Source organism: Manis pentadactyla, chromosome 10 (genome assembly GCF_030020395.1).
Source record: "Manis pentadactyla isolate mManPen7 chromosome 10, mManPen7.hap1, whole genome shotgun sequence".
NCBI lineage: Eukaryota > Metazoa > Chordata > Mammalia > Pholidota > Manidae > Manis > Manis pentadactyla.
This window is the reverse complement of record NC_080028.1, coordinates 36,394,976-36,417,887: the sequence shown is the minus strand read 5'-3', so window position 1 is coordinate 36,417,887 and position 22,912 is coordinate 36,394,976. Positions and strand designations below refer to the sequence as shown.

Here is a 22,912-nt window from a genome sequence, read left to right as displayed (position 1 = left end):
AGCTCTTTAGCTCCTTTTAAGCATATAAATAAGTCCTAAGATCCAAAAAGGACTGAGAACTGCTGTTCTAATAGAATGCTCTGAATTCACAGTGGGCTTATCTTTCTAGTCTGGACAAGCCCCTGAGCATAGGCCTGAGAACCTGTAATGCCAGGTCACCAAGTAAGGCCTACAATGTTCTAAGATTGGGGTACTGCATTTGGGGGCCACTTTGGGGCTTGGGAACAGTGGGGGAGAAGCGGCACACCTCCTGTTGTAATTGCATCTGCAGGCAAAGTTTATGCTCATTTGGGAGTGACTAGTGTTTGTGTGCTCCTGTCTACTCTCAGGAGGGGGCTAACCAGCTCCTGTTCTGTCCTGGGTCCTTCCAAAATTAATAAGAGCCCTAATGTATCACAATAGAGACATGAAAAAACCACGTAGCCATGAAAAACAATGGCTCCTTAGGAACTCGTCTCCATGAGGTAAAGTGACCAACTCTTTTGGGTTTACCTGAGACTTTCCTGGTTTTAATACTGAAAGTCCTGATCCTGGGCCTTTAGTTAGGGCAATCAATTTGTACTGCTTGGCCAAGAATGATCCCACTATTAAACTGTAAAGTTCCACATGCCAGGAATCCCTTCAGAGCTGTGCAAATTGGAATAGCTGTTTATCCACCCACTGAGGAGACAGGCACAAGAACTAAAATATCATGTAATAAGTGCTTAAAAAGAGGTATGCACAAGGGGCTACGGGGCACAAATGAAAGAAAAATTAAAATCTGAAAAGAATTCCTTTTAGTTGAAAATCTAGTTGAGCTATAGTTATGAAATGGTAACATCCATGTGTATTTGGTAAAGGAGGAAAAAATATGTTTTTCCTTTTGTTGCTTAATATCTCAGAAATTAAACTTACAGATTAAGCCTTGTCCTTCCTTCCTTACACACCCCCTCCCCATGAAAGATTCAGTCCTGAAGCCCTTATCCACGTGGATGGAGGCCTGGTGCCAGGTGCTGGAGGCCAAGCAGGGCATCTATGCAGGGGTGCAGCCCGGTGTGGGGAGTGAGAGCTTCAGTGGGCAGAGGATGTCTGTGCAGGGGGGTATCTGGCATGGGCTGGGAGAGTCTGTATGGGATGAGGTGGCTTTTGTGTAGGAGGGCTACCTAGCAGTGTTGAGACCCGAGCGGGATAGGAGGGTTAGCCACATTGGAGGGGTGGGGGGCCTGGCAGAGAGAGTTAGAGCTTAAGCAGGTGGAGACAGCATGCCCAGGGGGAGGGCAGCCTGGTGTGGGCTGACACAGCCTGGGTGGGCTGAAAAAGGCATCTGTACAGAAAGATGGCCAGTGAGGGGTGTCACAGCCGAGCAGGATGAGCAGGATGCGGACTGGCACCAGGAGTTAGCTATGCAGTCAGGGGAGGAGGAATGCAGTCAGGGGAGGAGGACTTCAGAATACAGAGATGGTGCAGGGAGTGAGTACCCCAGTGTGGGTCCACGCAGATGGGCGGCTTGGAGTGGAGAGTCAGAGCCCTGACAGGGCAAGGGAATGTGGCCTGGCATGGTGTGTGAGAGCCAAAGCAGGATGGGGAGAGCCTCTATGCTGGGGGAAGGCCCACTGTGAGGCATGGGAATCCAAGTGGGGTGAGGGAAACAATGACATGCGGGGTGGCCTGGCCTGAGGGGTCGGAGCCTGAGAGGCGGAAGGAGGGGGTCCACATAGAGGACAGTGAGGTGGATGCTGGGGACCCAGTATGGGGAGTCAGAACCTGAACAGGACGAGCACATCCACGTCATAAGAAGAAATAGTGGCTTTTTGATCAAATACGAAAACATAATGAAAATGGTGGCAATCAGGTTTCTTTTTGATGGAGAAGGAGTGACAAATGTGGAGAGAAGAAAACGGGAATGAACCCTGTAGTTCTGGATTAGAATAATCAGCTGGCCCCGTACCGAGGGGGCCTAGCCATGCACATTGCTCCAAGAGATCTTGACTTCTACTAAGGTTTTCCACTGAAACAACCAGGGCTCCTTAAGAAATGGCTGATTCCAAGCCCAAGAGAGGAAATACATAAAATCAGTCTGGAATATCCTGTGATACCAGAAAATAAGGAGGTAATGAAGACACGCTGAAAGGACACAGAACCAAGCCTGCAAGGCTGTCACGGGCCAAATCAGGAACAGTTCAAACATTTAAGTAAATCATAGTAATGGATTATAACTCATTGGATAAAATTGAAAACCATGCATCCATACTGATATAAATTTAAAAAATTAATAAAGCAAAAATTTAATGAAAAACAGGAAATTTAGATAGTTTCAAAATGTCTTCCTCACAAATATTTATTAATTACAAATGGAAAAAGAGGGACTTCACAGGGGAGAAGCCTGGCAGACACTTCCTTCTGAATGATCCAGTGAATATCACCAGCAACGGGACAAATGGAAACCTGGCAGCTACAATGAGAAGACAGCCTCACTTGTGTGGTGTGCCCGCCTAAAGAAGAATCTGAGTCTAATCATGAGGAAGCCTCAGACAGACCCAAACTGAAGGAATTCTACAAGACAACTGGCCTGTAGTTGTCTTCCAAACTGTCAAGGTCCTGAAAGACAAAGACTGAGGAACTCTTCCAGGCTGAAGAACTTGAAGGACGTGATAACAAACGCAGTGGTAACTCTGGAACTGCAACTTTTTTGTTAAAAAGGACATTCCTGGGATTACTGGCAAGACTTGGAGAGTTAGACAGCTGTAATGGTCCCTGGTATTTTCCTGATTTTGATAGTTATATCATGGTTCGAGAATGTACTTGGTCATAAAAAACACACACTGAGGTATTCAGGTGTGATAGGCTGTGTCAGCAAATTACTCTTAAAAAAGTTCTTTATACTGTACTTGAACCTTTTCTGTAAAATTGAGATTGTTTAAAAAACCAACTTATCAATTCACTGTTGTATTCAAATGGTTGCAAAAAAAGACAAGAAAAGAATCATTATATTTATTTACTAAACAATACAGAAGTTGTTTAAATCTCCTGGGCTTCAAAGGACACCATTCACAGAACAAAAAGGCATCCTACAGTATGGGAGAATATATTTGTAAATGACATATCTGACAAGGGGTTAACATCCAAAATATATAAAGAACTCACACGCCTCGACACCCAAAAAGCAAATAACCCAATTAAAAAATGGGCAGAGGATATGAAGAGACAATTCTCCAAAGAAGAAATTCAGATGGCCAACAGGCACATGAAAAGATGCTCCACATCACTAATCATCAGGGAAATGCAAATTAAAACCACAATGAGATATCACCTCACACCACTAAGGATGGCCAGTATCGAAAAGACTAAGAACAACAAATGCTGGCAAGGATGTGGAGAAAGGGGAACCCTCCTACACTGATGGTGGGAATGTAAGCTAGTTCAACCATTGTGGAAAGCAATATGGAGGCTCCTCAATAAACTAAAAACAGAAATACTATTTGACCTGGGAATCCCACTCCTTGGAATTTACCCAAAGAATACAACTTCTCAGATTCAAAAAGACATATGCACCCCTATGTTTATCACAGCACTTTTTACAATAGCCAAGATATGGAAGCAATGTAAGTGTCCATCAATAGATGAATGGATAAAGAAGATGTACATATACACAATGGACTACTATTCAGCCATAAAAAAGAAACAAATTCTACCATTTGCAACAACATGGATGGAGCTGGAGGATATTATGCTCAGTGAAATAAGCCAGGCGGAGAAAGACAAGTGCCAAATGATTTCCCTCATTTGTGGAATATAACAATGAAGCTAAACTGAAGGAACAAAATAGCAGCAGACTCACAGACTCCAAGAAGGGATGAGTGTTTACCAAAGGGGAGGGGTGTGGGAGGGCAGGTGGGGAGGGAGGGAGAAGAGGATGGAGGGGTATTATGTTTAGTACACATGGTGTGGGGGGTCACGGGGAAAACAGTGTAGCACAGAGAAGGCAAACAGTGAATCTGTGGCATTTTACTACACTGATGGACAGTGACTGCATTGGGGTATGGGTGGGGACTTGATAATATGGGTAAATGTAGTAACCACATTGTTTTTTCATTTGAAACCTTCATAGGAGTGTATATCAATAATACCTTAATAAAAAAAATCTCCTGGGCTTCAATTTCCTTTATAAAACATGGGGGTTGGATTGAATTATCTTTAAGTTTCCTCCTATTACTAACATTTTTTCTTATAGGAAGGGCGGAAGAGGAGGGGATCTTCAATTTACAGACAACTGTTCTCATCTCTCAAAAACATCTGCCTGCATATCTATGAACAAACACAACTTAATTCACTGTCCCAGCTGCGGGAAAAGCCTTGCATCCTATTTCAAAAGCACGTCCATCTCACTTTTTCCATCCTCTTGTTCTCCGGTTCGGTTGAAGGCTCTCTCCAAATCTCCAAGCCTTTGAAAATTCTCCTGAATTCCACTAACACAGGGCCCAAGATTTGTAGAGTACTTTTCACTATTCCAAAAACTTCTGTACAGGTTCTCATTTTCTCCTCCCAACCACCATATAGACATGGTATTATCCTCCTTGTATGGATGTGAAACATTTCTAGACAGAATTCAATGGCTTATTTATAGTTAGTATGTTCAAAACAGAACACGAGTTTAAACTCCACACCCGTTCCTCCTCAGTCATCCCCATGTCCCCTCAGTTACTAAACTTCAAAATCTAGGCACCATTCTGGATTCCTTCCCTTCACCCTCACAGCCAATCCAGTCCTAAGTATCCCGAACTATCACCGTTCTCCATTCCCACTGTTGATGTATGTTTACTTTTCCCATGAAAACTCTCACTGACCGGCCGGACTACTTTCTTATTTTAGAGCTTGGTTCTAAGTGGCTTCTCTCCTTTCCTTACTGGTGATCCTGAGAAAAGTCTTCTGAATGCTCACAACTCTAATGTAGGTGTGACTCTAAATCTCTGCTCATTTTTAAGAGAAAAATAACATTATTTGCTGGCCTGGTCTGAGGAAAATTTCACTGGCAGTAGGTGAAAAAGCCTCTCAAAATCTCTTGGAAATCAATGACTAATTCTGTAAAAAGCAGAAAAACAAGACACTATGGGGGAAATACCAAAATTGATCAAGTCATATTTCTCATTACTTAACCCTTGGTTAATAAAATAAAGCTTACAGCTATATGACATTATTGATTGGCTCAAAATGCTGTTTAATGGCCAAGTCCCTGGGTCAGCCAGTCACACAGCAAGCCTACCCTCAGGCACCTCTCAGAGCTAGGTAGCAGATTTCCGGGACAGCTTATGGGGGTGTCCTGCTTCAGGACTACGGTGCTTCATCAGGCTGCACTTAAGGGTTTACACTGCAGCCGTGGGCCTGAAGTATGTCACTAACTCAGACCTGGAAACTGCAAAGACCGCAGAATCATCTTGGATGTGCACGTGGGAACACAACAGACTCTAGGGACTAACTGCATAAAGGATCCCTTTTGCCATGTGTGTTTTCAGAATCAGTACTCAAAATGATATTACAACACTTTAATAGTATATTGACTTAAGGCTGAAACTGTGTTATGTGCGAGAGAGAGAGAAACAAATACTGAGGAGAGGCCATACTCAAATTAAATGGTAACAACTGATTTGACATGCCTATGGTGCAACTCTTAGGGAATAATTAGGCCCAGTTGACCTAGTGGGTTGTTTCCAATGAATTCTTCACTATGTATCAAAATTCGATCAACTCTGGATTTTTGTACTAAGGAAGTTAAACAGATAATCCCCAAATCACCACTATTTGACTTCACAAGACACTGTGTAATGTTTTTTAAAAGCTGCATACTTATCTTCTAAATAATATAATAAATAAACATATGCCTCAAACTAACATTGAAATAAATTTGGCACAGATAAACTAATGGTAGAAACTGGATGAGAGCCCAGAAGTTGGACTGGAGGGGGAAACACACCTGGAGTTCAGAACTTCCAGATACACCCTAGATCAGTGAGGGCAAATTTATAGTCACATTTAATGCATGAAAAGTGTCTCCTATCTTGTGGTTGTTACTGAAGGTGAAAGGGGAAGTGATTTGCTGGAGTAATTCAGGAATCATTGTGAGAAACAGAATGAGAAAAAAATCCAGAAGTCCTTGGCTCAGGCTGCTGAAGCCAGCCCACTGTGCCAGGCGCCCATTCCGCCACCATGGCTGGTTTTCTGCCAAGAGCTCTGAAATGACGACTTCGGAGTTCTACAGAAAGAGGCAACAGCCCAGGGTTCGCAACAGTGAGCGGAAGTGGCTGGGACTGCAGCGTGTGCAGAAGCATTTGTCTTCCAATGAACTGTTAACTTTCTTTTCAACTAACTCCAGTTTTCAGTGTCAGGAAAAGACATCCCCCAGGCAAAACAGGTTCAGATCACAAAATCAGGACACAGAGCTCCATCTTACCAGATTTCCTACAGCCAAGACGTGCTCAAACTGAGGCGTCATAGGGTGGTGCTCCATAGCCATGAACAGTGTGTTGAGGACGATGCAGATGGTGATGGCCAGGTCTACAAACGGGTCCATGACGATCAAGTTCACGATCTCCTTCAGTTTGATCCAGTAGGGGTGACACTCCCAGATGAGGAAAGTATTGGCGAATTTATACCAGCATGGCGGGCACTTCCTCTGAGACTCTTCCAGCTCTGCAGTGAGTAAAGATGAAAGGGGGCCCCTCAGCCACAGGGGGAATGCAGAGCCGAGAGCTTTGAGTCCCCCCTGGGCTCTCCCCACCCTCCCCGCCATGCGAGCGCTGCCTCTCCTGAGGGCTTCTCTTGAAGGGAGAGAGAGCACAATCAGTGCCTGGTCGCTTCCCTGCTAACAATGATCCAGTTACAAGCAGTCCATCTGTTTGGGGAGCACTGCGTAATGGTTAGGAGCTTGGCCTCTGGAGTCTGACTCCCCAGTCCAACCGGCTTCAGCACTCAGAGGCTGTGTGATCCCAGGCAAGGTGCTGACTCCTCTATGCCTCTGTTGCTTCATCTGAAATGGCACTTACTTTACAGGTCAGAGGACTGAGTGAGTCCTGCAACCCTCAGCCACTGAGTGAGTGAGCTGACGCATGAAAGCAGACAGCACAGAGCCAGGCACAGGGTTAGTCCTCACTAAGTGGTAGATGATACACACCGTATCATCAAATCATTATCAGGGAAGTGGTCAAAAGCACAGACTCAAGCCAGATGTTCCTACGTGCAAATACCAGCTCAGACACACTTGTTAACTCAGGGATCTTGAGTGAGAATTAAATGAGCTAAAATGAAGCTTATTGCTTTATAAGAACACCCTCGCCTATAGAGATAAGTGCTATTACTATTATTATCTTTACAGCAGAATCAGCATCATCAACCAAGCCACCATGTGGATGCATCTTTCATATTCCCAAAGTTCAAGTCAATGAGTTTACATTTCACGATTCAGATAGGAATGTCAGTCACGTCCCCTCCCCGACCTGCTTCCCTCCTCTCATTGCTCCTCGCATCTCATCTGGTCCATTTGCCCTTTTCCACTCTGCTCCTTTCCTTCTCGCTTTATCATCTTCCTCTCACCCTCCCTTGGTCCCTTCTTTCTTTCCTTTATCTTTCTCTCCTTATCCGCTCTCTTTCAGAAGCAGAATCTGTTTTTTCAAACAAGATCTTATGTGACACCCCCCCTTGCCCCGCCATCTGTAAAACGGGAACTGCTCTTGTTAGGGCAGGAAGAGGAGCTTGGAGCCCAGTTCAACGGACCACTGCCTTCCACGGGGGACTTGCCCACAATCCTAGGACTCTGATAAACACAGACGAAATTGCTGGACGAGAAGTTCTCTAAGGTCGTTTACAAAACAAAAATTAAAAAGGACAAAAGGTAGAAAGCCATTTGGCTGGCACTACAATCTAGGCATGAGGCCCTAGGTAACAAAGCCCTCCTCAAATTAAATATGAAATATAATGGCTGGGACTATAGAAGTCCCAGGACCTGGACCTAGGAGAATGTTAAGAGGTGTGACTTTGAAAACCTGTCAGCATTAATTCTTAGACACAGGTCTGGGTTCTACAGGGTTGGATATAATTGCATTCACCCCACCCCCAATTCTGTCGACTAAACCAAATCATTCAGGGAACAAAAAAAAAGTTTCCCAACATCTCACCAAGAACAAGATGGCTGCCTTAATCGAGTCTACTTTCCCTCTTCCCAACCAGCTGGATGGTGCCCATGGTGATGGCTTTATTTTAGATGGGGTGCTTTGGCTGGGTTTCTGATTGGCTCCCTAGTTGCTAAGAAAATGGTTGCCTTGGTTTTCCAGCTTTAAGGGCCACAGTAAGCGCCACGTGGGAGTTTGCGTGGGAAAGGAAGTCTGTGAAGAAAATTTGCTTTGGCTTCTTCCTCATAGAACTCCCTCCCTTTCCAAGGTAAATTTAGTTTTCTTCCCAAAAAAAGAAAATGAAAAGGTTCTCTATTTCCATAAATTCTTATAGTACATATTTGGAAATTTAGTTCCGTTTCTTTTTTCAATCTCCTCTCCTCTCCAAATGTCTGCTGTTCACCGGCACATGGAGGCTAAAGCCGCGACTGTTCACATTTCTGACAGTTGACACAATTGTAATATTACAGTGAATGAGGCTGAAAGTCTTTACCAGACAGTGAAGAGGGGTGTCCTACCCTATGGGGCACAAGAAGCTTTCTACAGGAATCCTAGATATGTCTTATTTACATTTACTGAGAAGGTAAGATCTTCAGGATAAATCTATTCCATTCTACCAAAAGTAAGAAATGTGGAGCACTAAGTGCTAGAAAAGATCACTTAGGTGAATAAGGAGGTTTATCAAGTGTCTCAAAACTTTGCAAACTATTACTGGCCCCACAGCCTGGAACGGCTAAGGATGTGGTCTGGGGGAATGGGTTAGCACGTAGGGGTGAGACGTCCAAAGGTTTGTGGGGTTTCCCCATTTTGCTCCTAGTCATTTTCAGAGAGGTTACTGCAGTGGCAACTTCAGGGGGTACTGGGAACTATTTCCAGAGAGGGCCTCTTAATTCCATCATGATGGTGGCATCAGTAGACCATGAGGTTTCTGAAGTAAGGTACTTCTCTCAAGTCAATTCAACAACATTTAAGCCCCTACAATGTGCACTGGGAACACGCTGAGGAACAAGAGTCCCCACCCTCACACAGCTTACAGCCACAGCGGGAAAGGTGAACAGCAAATTATTGTACTGACACTTGATACTTGTCAGTTGAATAAAAGAATGAATAAATAAACTGTGGCAGCAATAGTTACGGCCAGTTGCTGCTCTAGAGGAGTTTCTGAAACTGTTCTACCTGAGGATCAATAATGCCAAGAACCATCACTACTTCCTTCTTATTTTACCAGCTCCCTCCCCTTCTTCCATAGCTTTTCTGCTCTGAGAAATGAGACTACACTACTCTGCCTACACCCCACCTCTCGTCCTCTGAAATAGCCCCAAAGCTCATGGCTCTGCTGACTGTGAATTCTGCTGAGTTGACTGGATCTTAGTGAGCATGTCTGCAACAGGACAGGGGTAGTGCAGAGCAGGCTGGATTTTCTCATTTACAGGATTCTGGAATTCTCCAGAATCTGGGTTCTAAGCCATCAGGTACATAGAAGCCTGCTTCTTTGGTGTTAAATAATAATCTTTGAATTAAAATACTGTCAGACTTTCCTAACTGAAGGTCTGGAAAGCAGGAAAAATTATTCATTCAATGCTGGCTTTTACTGTTGTAGCAATCATTAAACCCAGAGGGACTGATGGTTAAATAGGACTGGATCTTTCTTAACGCCCTTTAATTCCCTCTCACATTATTCAGCTTCAGCCATTCATCATTCTTTGCTTTCAACAGTTCTGTCTTACCAGCTTTCATAATGGAAGTCAAATATAAGGAGGTGGGGGGAGGAGGAATACCTGGGCAGGAAAAGGCAGGAAAGGTACAGGCTATGTGAACATTAGGGCTTAGAAAGGGGGAAAAAGAACTGGAACGGCTTGAACACAGCTACAGCTCTCTCTCTCCCCCAGTGCCCCTTACAACTATTTTTTATGTATGTGCTGGTGGGTGGAAAGTGGAGAATGAGTATAGCAAGACAGAAAGAGAAAGAAGAGGACAGGGAGAAGGGGAAGAAAAGGGAATAGAAAAAGACAAAACTAATATTCCAGTGGATTCTATCCAAGTCAGCAGAGGACAGAAGAACTGAAGGCCTCAGAGGAATCCAAGGCACCAAGACCCGCCTCCTCAAGCACAGCAAAGTTCAGTTCAACAAACACCTGCTGAGCATCTCCTTTTGCTAGATCCTGTATCAGGCCACTTTAGTAATCAATGAATAATTGTTGCACTGCATTGATCATTCTCCTGTAATGACATCTTTGCCAGGAATAAAATACGCCTGTGGAGGTCACTAGTTTGTCTTTCTCAACCACCACAGATACCTAGAGAAATCTCGGGTCTTGAAGTGAAGAATAAAATTCACCAAGGTTCTTAAGCTAGTGCCTCTGAGCTTGGATATCTCATGATCTGCAGTTACTTGCCTGTAATCTCAAAGTATAAGCTACAAAGTGTAAAGATAGTCTATCAATGACTTCAATGGGAATTAAAGAAAACAGGAATAAATGAAGTGTTCAGGCAGCTAGAAACAGTTCAATATTCTTTTTACTTCATTCATTCTCAAGAACAGTCTAGGTCTAGTCTAACTCCTTGACCATATGTGGTAATGTAAACAATCTATGGGAGTTCCTTTCTAGGGATTCTCCCTTCACCACAGGGGTGTCTGCACACACACATGCACACACACAGAGCAGACGTGGTGCTGGGCTTCAGTGACTCAAAAAATAACTTGTTCAAAGGACACCAGGATAATTTTGAGTCTCTCTATTTTAGGGACTCTGGTTTTTGTTGGGTTAGCCTGGCTGTTACTCTGAAGAACAGCAATTATGAGGCCTCAAGAATATTCTAGAGCTACAACAGGACAACTCATTTAAAATCAACATGTATCAAATGAAGAAGGTTGATTCATGCAGAATCAATCAGAATCTTGTGAGAGAAAACCAGTCACTGAATCTACCTCCAAAGAAAGCAAGAAGAGCCTGGAATACTGCTCACAATCGGACAGAAGCTGACGCTTGCTGAGGGACTGTGTGGACGGAAAACCCTCGGATATTCTTCAGCACACCAGGCCATTTCGTGGAGGAGCCACACAACACCAGGTTCAGGTACTGACAGCAACATTGCTGTAGACATGCTATGATTCAACAGTGGCTGCTCTTTCCTTGTGGCACAGAGTACTCAAGAAAGAGGGGTTTCAGCTTACTTATTAACACATCAAATATATTTATGGGTATGTGGGGGTGTTTGAAGAGAGGCAGAATTAGGTGCGATCAAAATCCACAGTATACTGGTCCTTAAGGGAAAGCCAAAAGATTTGTAAGTAGCTAAAAAGGGAAAGAGGAAGGTGTTTCAGAGGAGATGGCGTGAGGGTGATTCCATCATTTTACTTCTTCACAGTTCTCATATCACCCCACTGGTTCCTTCTGATGCCAATGACAAAGACTTCTTGAGATTCTCTAGCTCATGCCGACGTCACTCCTTCATATTTCTTACCTTACCTAACATTATGGACAATGTTGGCAGCAGCTTTGGAGTCCTTATTTGATCCTCTGCATGTAGATTTAGGATGCTGGTTTTTCTAACCAGCAGACTCGATTCCTAAAGCTCAGGGTTTTGCAAAGCTCAGATGAAGGGACATGGATTTTATTTATCATACACACTACATATTTGTATCTCAATAGCTTGGACTCGACACATACCTTCTACTAGTGTATTTGTAACCACACTCAATATACTGTTGATTCTGTCCTTCCGTCCATAGGAGGCCAGTTGGTCCATGGAGACTAAGAGAGATCCAGGGCCTTTCTTCTTAATCTCTACCTCAGTTGTAGCCTGAAAAAAAAAAACAGCAAATTAGGTGAGCAAAGTCTTAAAAATGCTAAGGCTGGGCCTTACTGGATAGATAGTCCAGAGGGTGAGCAAGAACATATGCTCTTCATGATATCTTTTTACTTTGATCCTGCAAGTCTATCCACCTCAAGAAGTAACAAGTTATCCATGGATCATCCTTAGTCCTACAGATGATAAGATCAAGTTATTTAAGTTTGTACTAATTTAGAATGAACCCAAGAGTCTGGCCCAGGACACAAATAGTTCAACTGGTCAACCCAAGCACATAGTAGAAAGACCAGGTCCTCTGGGGCAGTTTTCTTAGTCTCAGATACAACATTTGGCTAGAATTGGACCATGCGATAAAAATTAGTAAAATTCACTGTATTTGAAATTTCATGAAGGGCCAAGTCCCTGATCAGACTGAACGTTTTAGATATTGTTTCCTCTATGCACAGGAGCATCATCACTCTACCAAACCATCACTTTTCAAGGCCAAACCTGGGCCTAACTGAATGCCAGCAAGTTGAAGTTCTACTCCAAATCTCGTCCACATCACTGTAAAGATATATGGTAAGCTTTTGCTATCTTAATTAAATATTTAGCATTATATATGTTTACCTTGCCCTTTTAAAATTTCATATTATGAGTTAACTGGTAATGTTCAAATTCCCAACCAAACAAAAGGGCAGAAACCACCATCAGATTGTTATACAAAATATTTTTTACATGTTCCACCGTGGGCAATACCAGTATGGCAGGTTACAGCACAGGGTTTCTTAATGTCCCCAACTTGTGCTCTTTGTGCCAACCTGAATATTCTACATCAGAACAGGCTTAAAGGAGGGCTTAGAAACTAGCTTGTCATCCACTATATCACATCATCCACATAAAGTTGGCTGCCCCTTTCATGGTGAAGAGCACAGAGAGTCACCATCTTTCAGAGGACAAGGAAGACATATTTTATATGAAACTAGAGAAGTATGTCTGGTTAGCACTAGAATGATCCTAGCTGTTTTGAAAAGAAAATAATGATCTCTGGAGAGCTACATCAGAAAGACTTTCTGTCCTCATACATGTTTAGATTTTAAGAACCATACAGAAGAAAGGTCCTGGCAGATTATCATTTATCTTCTCACAGTGTATTATCAAACTGTTCCACTGATTCAGACATTTGGTTCACTTTAGAGTTTTGTTGTTCAGCAGAGCTAAGAAATGGAAAGGAAAAAGGACTGATTTCTTTGGGAATTCCTGGCACCAACTGACTTTTGACCAAGGTGCTGAGTCAGTTCAGTGGAGGGTGTTTTTAACAAATGATGCTGAAAAACAGGATATCCATTCAGGTCGACTCCTATCTAATTTTATACACAAAATTAATTTGACCTGAATCAGAGACCTGAATGCAAAACCCAGAACCATAAAGCTTACAGGAGAAAAATACCTTTACTATCTACAGGACTGGCAAAAATTCTTGGACAGGATGCAGAAAACATCATAAAAGAAAAAAAAACTGACATATTGGACTTCATCAAAATAAAAAATTCACATATTTGATAAAGGACTTGTATCCATAACATATAAACAACTGACAATAATAAAAAGAACAACTCAGATAAAGATGGACAAAATATCTGGATATAAACTTAACAAAAGATATATGAGAAGCCAATAAGCACATGAAAAGATGATCATTAACTATGAAGAAAATGCAAATTAAAAGCACAATAAGATAACATTTTATACCCACTAAGATGCTAAAATCAAAGATGAACGACACCAAATGTTGGCTAGGATGTGGAGCAACTGGAACTCTAATACATTGTTGGGGGGAGTATAAAAAAAGGTATTGTCCTCTACTTTGGAGAGCTATTTGGCAGTTTCTTATAAAGCTAAACGTACATTTACCATATGACCCAGGAATTTCACTCAGATATTTATCCCATGTAAATGCATATATTTTCCTATAAAAAGAGTTGTACAAGAATGCTCTCAGCAAGCTTATTCACAGCACTGCAAACTGGAAACAACCTGAATGTCCATCAACAGGAAAATGGATAAACAAACTGGAGCATATTTATACAATGAAATACCACTTATCAATAACAAGGAATTAACTACTGATACACAAAACAACATGAATGTATCTCCAAAGCATCGTGTTGAATGAAAGAAGCCAAATAAAAAATACACTGTATGAGTCCATGAAAATGAAAGAAAACTAGTCTATGGTGATACATGTCAGAAGCGGTTGCATGGAGAGAGTAGGGATTGACTAGAAGGTGATTCTTTCTAGGAGCATCTTGTGGTGAAGAGGGGTTTAAATACCCTCAGAGGGCTCCTTCTCCACTTCCTTTTAGCCATCTCTTCGGTAACTCTTGAGTGAAGGTTACCCAACGTACCTGCCTCACACTGACTATGCAGTGGAATTTCTTTGAGAAGGAATATGGAATGCAGAGCGTATAAATATGTATAAAATGTTATCTGTATTGTGGAAATAAATGAAGATCAACCATGTGAGAAGAGCAAAGGCTATTCATTCTGAACTCCACACAGTGACAGTTCTGGCAGAGTCTCAAAGGCAGGCCTAGGGTGGGAAAGCTTTAGAGCAGGCAGAGGGGAGGCTTCAGGTGTGCCCTGCTTCAAGGCTGCCGGCACAGGGAAGCCACAGGTGGGCTCATGAGAAGCGGACATCCTGTGTGATTGCTTAGGGGTATTTGCCTTTCTCTGGTTGATTCTAAGTTGGAAGCAGGGACAAAAAGTAGAGAAGCTGTCAATTATTAATCAAGCCCTGACCATTTGGGGATGATTGTTACAGAAGTTATGGCTTAGCTTCCTGGACTGTCACTGGAAGAGAGCAATCTGGCTTGCTGCACGTTTGATTTGCAGCCAGCTGGCTTCCTGGGCTGTTTACTGTAGACAAGAGGGATGGTTTCTTGGGCAGGCTGCAGGTGAAAGTTCTATTTTTATATATGGTCTGGTCATTATATATGTAGACTCTCACTATTCATCAGGTCGGACTGATACTAACGGAGAGAGAACAAACACATATTCATCACTGTTAACTGCCTAAGATGACAAACTGCAACTGCCTGTGAAGAACATTACTTCAAAGTGCTGAGTACCTGGTGGAGCCTAAGATAGTTAGTGCCCAGAGAAAAACACACCTGCATTACTAAAAAGTGCCAATCTGTTAAAATTAGGATACACAGAATACCAAGATGGGTGGGTAGTTCCTGAAATCCTTCCTCCCTGTGTGAGGTTTTCAAAGGTGAGACTGAAAGTCCAGGTACATGGCTATTGCTTGTTTGTTTCCTTCTTTTCAATTTTTAAAAAATTGAGATGAGATGAAGTGCACATAACATTAAATTTATCATTTTAACAATTTTAAAGTGAAATCCCAGCAATTGATAAGCAGTCAATCCCAGCCCCCCCCTCTGCCCCTCCTTGTAATCAATAATCTGTTCTCTCTATATAGATTTGCCTCTTCTGGACATTTCATATATGTATAGACTCATGTAATAAATGGCCTTTTGTGTCTGGTTTCTTTCACTTACTTAGCATAATGTTTTCAGGGTTCATTCATGCTGTAGCATGTCAGTACTTCATTCCCTTTTATGACTGAGTAATATTTCACTGTAGGGATGGATCACATTTTGTTCACCCATTCATCAGTTGATGGGCACTTGGGTTGTTTCCATTTTTGGGCTATTATGAATAACGATTTTATAAATATTTATAGTTTTTGTGTGAGCACCTGTGTTCAATTCTCCTGGGCATATACCACCTACAAGTAGAATTGCTGGATCATATAATAAATCTACATTTAATTTTTTGAGGAACTGTCACTATTTTCCAAAGTGGCTACACCATTGTACGTTCCCTCCAGCTACTGTTTCTTACGTCAGACTATAGCCAACGGAAGGGAAGAAAGCCTGCGGCAAATGCGCTGTCCCATGAAATGCGGCTTCAGAGTCAACTTCCACCGAGAATCTGCTTGGGATTCTGTGAGGTCTGTCTCTGCTCTTGGCTCAGCTGGTCAATTCCTGCCACCTGGGAGGTGGGTGGCAGCTCTTCTTCAAGCATGCTGGCATGCTGAGACCCAAGGACCAGAGGGATGATTACATACTCTTTCCCTCCCCTTTTCTATTTCTTCAGGTGTTTTTTGGGGGGGTTAATGGAGATGCGTTTTGGTGGTGATGGTGGTGTGGTGTTGTTTTGTTTTTTTGTTTAATTTTTTTAGGGAGGGAGGAGGATTAACTTCTTAAAGTCAGGAGCTCTGCCTTTTTAAAATTCAGCCTCTAAGGAGCCTTGCTACAAAACTATCAAAAATGCAGGAAGCAATTAAGACCCTTAACTACATTCTTTGAAAGTTAAGCTAGTACAAATTTGTTCCATTTTTCTTAAACCAAATGAAAAGTTTCTCAGGGCATTTAGCCACTGACTTCCAACTCCTGAACTGTAGCTGTTCTTCTCAAAGAGATGTCACATGGCAGATCCTGCCCACATTTCTATAGAGCTACCCAAGGAAAGCTCAACTTGCTATTGATTTCTAAATTGCTTTCACATGGAAGTACATGACTAGGAATTTATCAACCAGTCACCTTTCTTGGATCTAAAATTTAGAGCATTTTAGAAGTGGCCTTAGACCCTAGCCATTTATCTCCTTTCAAGTCTTTCTCAAATTTTCATAGTATTCTGCTTTAAAATAATTGTACAACAATTGCTCCTTCTTAGATAAGGGATCTTTAGAATCTTAGAAGGACTCTGACCCTCTCTAAGCCAAGCAATTCAGTAGAAATCCTACTGTCTCCTTCTCAGGGCTAAAAAGGCCAAAAGAATATAGGGAAAGGAATGGAAACTGGCTTCCTGAATGCAAGAATGGAACAAGTAATGTGCTTCATATTTTATAAATATTATGATATCTGATCTTCACAATAGCCTTACAACAAGGTCCTTTTATCTCTTTTACAAATAAGGAAATGGCTTTAGAAAGGCAGACCCAAGATCACAAGTGTAAATAAGGTAAAGCATGTGGGCTGTGGAGTTAGCATGGCATATGCTTAATGGTTAATGGTTAATGCTCTTGTGTTAGACTGCCTGGATTCAAATCCTAACTCTGTGCAATCTTAGACAACTTACTGTATTTCTCTAAGCCCTGTTTTCCTCCCGTGTAAAATGCAGACAAGAGCAGTATCTCATGAGGAGGGGGCTGTGAGCACTAAATGAGATAATGCTTGTACGTCTGCAAGCAACAGGACTCTGAGTTACGTGGGATTTTGGATTGTTAGTGGCACCTGCTTTCTTTAAGAGTGAACAGATTCTCATCTGCTTTTCCAACTCCAAGATGAAGACATGAGAACAGTCCCCTTATCCTCTGCTTCCAAAGAAGCAAGAGTGAAAAATCCCCAAACTGTCACCACTCAATGACAACTGAATACTTAGTGAAGATGTGAAATAGTTTTTGACGAGACTCTAACGAGGTAATATCTGGATGTCTTTTTTTCCACAGGGAATACTGTATTTCTTAATTTGAGCCTGAAGGAGAAATACAGATGTGGCGTAGCCTCAACATTAATGCTGTGTGAGATGAGCTCGTGGACCATCAGTAGCCCGTACGTACTCCACGAAGCATGAGTTTACAACGGGAAGCACGTTAATGGTTCAGTCAGACAAGTTAATCCTTGGCTATAACAGAAATGTCCAAAATGTCTCAACAGAAACAATCACTCTATTCTAGTCTAAAGAGGTATTAATTGCTCATCTAGCCTGGGCTGCATATAACATCATTAACATATTATGTTCTTTTAAGATAAATGACTGTTTTTCCCACTCAGGAAGTCAGGAAGCAGTCAGGAAGGTCTCGTTGGCATCAGAAAGATCTTGGTTCAAGTTTCATTTTCACAAGTCACTAAATCTCTGAGTCTCATCTGTTAGTAGGATAAAAACACCTATCAAACAGGTTGGTTGTAAGAATTAAATGATATCATGCATATGAAGTGCTTAGCATATTGTAGTAAGAACTCAGTATATGGTAGGTATAATTATTAGCCTGTTGTAGAAAACTGGAAAGAACAGAAAAGTGTAAGAAACAAAAAAAAGTCACCAATAATTTCTCCTCCCAAAGGCAACTAATGTTAATTTTTAGTCAGCTTTTTTCTATATGCAGTTTATCTTTCTACAGATCTGATGTCATATCATACAAACTATATGCATTCCATTTTTATCTTTTTGGCATATTAATATAACAGATAGATTGCCATACCACTAACAACTATGAAGTGCCAACAAAATAGTTTCTCCCAGTTATGAAGGTCTTGGGAACGATACAGTCCTTCCTACATCTTCCTGCCACTCTGGGATCTGGCCTCTCAGCCCTGAGAATCCTGAAGTCTATCACCACCACCACTTGGGACCATACAAAAAAATCTCCTAAGTGCTTCCAGGGTGTCGAGAGTACAGGCTTCCCCAAAACCCAAAGGCAGCACTCTGTAGGCCACAGGTAAGGCAGTACAGAAAGCCTTACATTCCACAGCCATCTGCTCAACTGCCTCAAATTTTTCTCCCACACAGTGTAACAGGAGCTGCTAGAAACCAAGAACAAAACCCCAAACCTGCTAATCTGCCTTATGCTGAAGTTCAAGTTCCTTCTTCCTGGACACCTTTACTGACACATTCTCTTCAAAGAAAAAGTAAGATGCATTATTTGGCTTAAATGTTTTTAAAAACTGCCAGTATATCACAGTTTAATTTTGTTCTCAACATTTGAGTTGCCTCAATTGTCCTGTCCCCATGGATTCACTTCTTATTCTCCTGTTGGTATCACCTCTTGTGTTTTCGGAGAACATAATTATCTATCTAACTGTGGAGCCCCAAAGTTTACCTCCAGACACAGAATTAGTGAAAACCAAGTTTTAGTTACAGATAATATCTACTAACATTTATTTTGGTCAACCATCTGGTTTTGGAGGACTCCGAACCACTGTCTATTATTATTATTATTCCTTTTACTGTTGATCTAACAGCTCTCCAGAAGAGCAATAGCCATGTGACGATGCAAAGAACACATTAAAATTAACTGAGAAACAGAAGATTGGCGTTTCTCAAGGATCTCAGATTCTGGCTCTACCCCTGATGAACTGTGTGACCTCAAGGAGCACAAATTCTCTGAGGCTACTTCCATCTCAAAACTAGGAATAACCACCTTCACTTGGTCAGCCTTTTGGAGTTTTTATTCAGGACAAATTAAATAATGCACGTAGACATAATAAGTAGGTTGTAAAGAGGGAAAGTAATTGTGCTTTTAAATAAAAAAGCAGGGAGAGAAAAGACAATGCCAAACACATCCTCACTGCCTTTTGAATTTTTATCTGTACAGTCAACAACTGTCCCAAAATGCTAAAAACAAATTATTCTGAGTAATTCCATCCTTGATTGTCCAGGTTTCCTCCACACATGCATAATCATGCTAGTTAAAGGACCAGTTACCTTCATGCTGTGTTAGAGGAAACTGAAGTGTTAGAACAAAACAGACTAACATGCTATCTCAAGTTTATACCAGCTGAGGAGGGACTGGAGCAAGTTGAAGAATTAGAGGTAGGAAGGATAGGGTCACTGAGGTTATAAGAACTTAAAACTAGAAGAAAAAAAAAAAGGAATTAACAGCTTGAAATTTAAAGAAATGTTAAGAGATGGCTTTTTCCAAAGAGGGGAGACATTATCCAAACCCCTAGACAAGTGATTTTATGAAGCTATTATATGCAACTCCTCCAGAGCCTGACATTTGATTACATTTAAAATTCATCGCTTGCTTCCCTTTTCCTTCCTCCCCCATATACCATGTGTTCTTGCCTCAACCTCCTACTTTTCCCTCCTTTAATGTATTTCCATTTCAATCCCTTATGGACGTCTAGGGCCAGTTTTGCACTGACTTCCTTAATCTATCCTTGCCTGGCTCTCTCTGGTGCACACCTCACACCCTCAGTCTGGTGCATGCAGTCCTCTTTGGAAAAATCACATCTCATTTTTGTAGGGGCGACTTAGAAAATTACTCAAAACTATATTATTTTGTTCTTAAACTAGAAAGATAAGAGCTTTAATTTCCAAGCTGTTTCCCTACAGGGAGAGAGGACGTGGGGAGAGAGAAGCAATGGTAGTTCCAAACCCACTCAGACTTGGTAGTGGCCTGGTGCCATTCTCATTCCATCCGGGCAGGACCCGCTTGCTGGCCAGAGGCATTCGGTCAAGCGGGTGGGGGCGGGGGGCGGACGCAGCGGGGCAGACATACTTGCAAAGATGGAGAGAAAGAAAAAGAGGTACAGCAAAGGAAAGAGGTGCTGGGGGAAGGGCAACAGTCAGAAACAAGGAAGGATACTAGGGAACAATGGAGCAAGGAATAAAGTAGAAGGGGAAACAGCGAGGGTAAAAGGGGGAGGACTGAAGAAACAGAAACAAACCAAGAGGAGGACAGAGAAGTGGCGGGGGGCGCAGACAGGGGTCGGGGGAGAGGCCAGGTGGAAGGCGCGGGGGACGGGGGCGGGCGACTGCCATGCCCAGCCTCGGTCCACCTGTTTACTTCCTTACGCTGTCATCGGTAGCTGCCTTATCTATTTTCACCTCTGGCAGGAGACGCCCGCCGATGTGGGAGCCGGGGCCGCCGACGAGGGACACCACGCCGTTGCAGTCCACCGCGCTGCTGCGCTTGACGCTGCGCCGCAGGCTGGGGAAGATGCGCGAGGAGCGGCTGCCCTGGCTGTAGCCGCTGTAGCCGCTGTAGCTGCTGCGGCGCTCGCGCGCCCGGACCGGGATGAAGAGCGAGTCGCGGCGGCCCTCGCTCTCCTCCACCGTGCTGTGCTCGTCGTCCGCGAACTCGTTCTCCGAGCCCGGGTCCCGGAAGCGCCCGGGCCCCCTGAAGCTGAAGATGCTGCTCTTGCTGTTGTGGCGGGAGAGGAACGGGGAGCCCGGGATGCTGAGCAGTGACTGCAAGGCAGGGAGAGAGAGGCAGGCATGAGCCGGGTTCTGACCCCTTTGCGTCCTAGCAGAGGCTGTTGGCCTCCCAACCTGGCCCCATCCTTGCATCCCTGCTACCCATGTGAAATTTCAGCACTGTTCAACACCCATTATTACTCATTTCTCCTTGCCCCATACCCCTGGGAGCCAACTGTCTTTGACCAATTAACCATTAGAAATTTCTACTCACTGTTCACAGATGCATTGAAATGATGCTTTTATCTCATGCTCCATGGAGCTAACCCACTGGGAAACACATCAGTGTGCCTATGTCTCATTTACTATGAGCTCACATGGAGCATGCCTTTAATTTACTCAGGTTACTCTGTGCCCACACTTGGCAAAAAGGACTTGCTATCCTCTCAATGAGTACACGTCCTGGAGGTTAGGTGCTATGCCAACAGTGGTCTTCGAGGTTTTTTGTTCAGCTGAAAATTATGTATATCCTCTCCACCATTTTAAAGTCAACATTTTTTTTCATCAAAAGTTTACATGTTTGTAAATTATATAATTCCCAGCACTGACATTTTAAAATAAAACTCTATTTACCACTTAGAAATTTTTCCTCATTTCTTCTCCTTCAACTCATACTTCCATTCCACATTTGCTAGAGAGTTATGCTAATGTGTATTTTTATGCTTTAATGTTACTTTATTGATCACCTTTGAGTATTTTCTGCAATAAAAAATTATAAGTAAACTGTACTTAAAAATTTTTTAATTTTCCTGTGATCATGAATCTTAGCAAATTAAAAAATTCTCCTGGATTGAGTTATTATTATAATTCTTATTAATAAAACTGATCAATATACAAATATATATTTCACAAGTAATTACTGAATTTAAAAAGAAGATTAAAATGTATCTCTTAATGAGATGAATGAGTTTTTTTTAAACTGGTGTTTCTGGTGTTAAATATTTGTAGACAGTATTATTTATCAGAATCAGATATGGCTCAACATCAACTCTCCCCTCCCTTCTAATATGAGATTTTAAGTACTGAGAAACTTTATTCACATTAGTGTCTTGGAAAGAAGAATTTTGTTATAGTAATGTCACTCAATTCTTTTAACTCTGTCCAAATTATATGCCAAAATCACATAGTAAGCTATCAGCAAAACTGATCTTAATGATCTATGAACTGACAATTAAATCAGGTCTTCTTTCAATTTTGTTGAACGCAAAGAACTGAAAATCACCTGACTTGCCAAAGGATTTATTACCTAGTTGTTACAAGTATTCCATTTCTTGATTTCTGAGGGTCCCAAAAAAGGCTTATTATTTACTAATAATTATATGGGTTGCTCTTACAGGTTTTTTTTTTTTTTTTTTTTTGCTTAAAGGAATCCTATTTAACCCAATAGAAAATTTGGAAGAATCAACATATTGTTCATTTCTATATATCACGCCATTAATTTTTTTAACACAGTGACTTATCTTATCACATGCTTTAAAGTTATTTTCATCAAAACCTTACAGCCACAGGTTTAGCTCATTTAGTTTACAAAAATGTCTATCATATGATCTAATTAGCAAAGCCAGTTCTACTCTCAAAGCAATTGGCCAAAACAGACTTATTTTCATTGGAGAAAGTATGACCTGATTTTTCATTTTTAATGAATGTATTAATATGTATCTCAGTCCCACTCACCCCTTTCCTGAACTTAAAACATCCAAATGCCCTTGATTTTAACACTACATTTCACTGTTTAACAGAAGTATATAAGAAGTAGGTAAATTCAGAAAGACTCACACTGGGTTTAAGTTTCCTGAATTTAAAAAAACTTTTTAGACACTATCATTTTCAACTATCCCTTGGTTTGGCACCCCAAAGATTTTTATTATTTTTTCAGTTGAAGTATCACTGATATATGTTCTTAGGTTGGTTTCAAATATACAACACAGTTGTTCAACAGTCACCCTTATTATTAAATCCTCACCCTGTCTGGTGCAGTTACTATCTATCAA

At 41.9% G+C, this 22,912-nt stretch overlaps 1 protein-coding gene across 5 annotated transcripts in view; it reads right to left on the bottom strand.

Annotated features, from left to right (window-relative positions):
* The window catches only part of SCN8A (sodium voltage-gated channel alpha subunit 8), a 197,658-nt gene that overhangs the window by 36,487 nt on the left and 138,259 nt on the right, over nt 1–22,912 (bottom strand). For all 5 annotated transcript variants that reach the window (XM_057486617.1, XM_057486616.1, XM_057486619.1 and 2 more), the window contains exons 12-14: nt 20,553–20,915; nt 11,810–11,942; nt 6,425–6,663 (exon numbers count right to left, since the gene is read on the bottom strand). In XM_057486617.1, the coding sequence (XP_057342600.1) occupies nt 6,425–6,663; nt 11,810–11,942; nt 20,553–20,915 (735 nt within the window). The remainder of the gene's footprint in view (nt 1–6,424; nt 6,664–11,809; nt 11,943–20,552; nt 20,916–22,912) is intronic.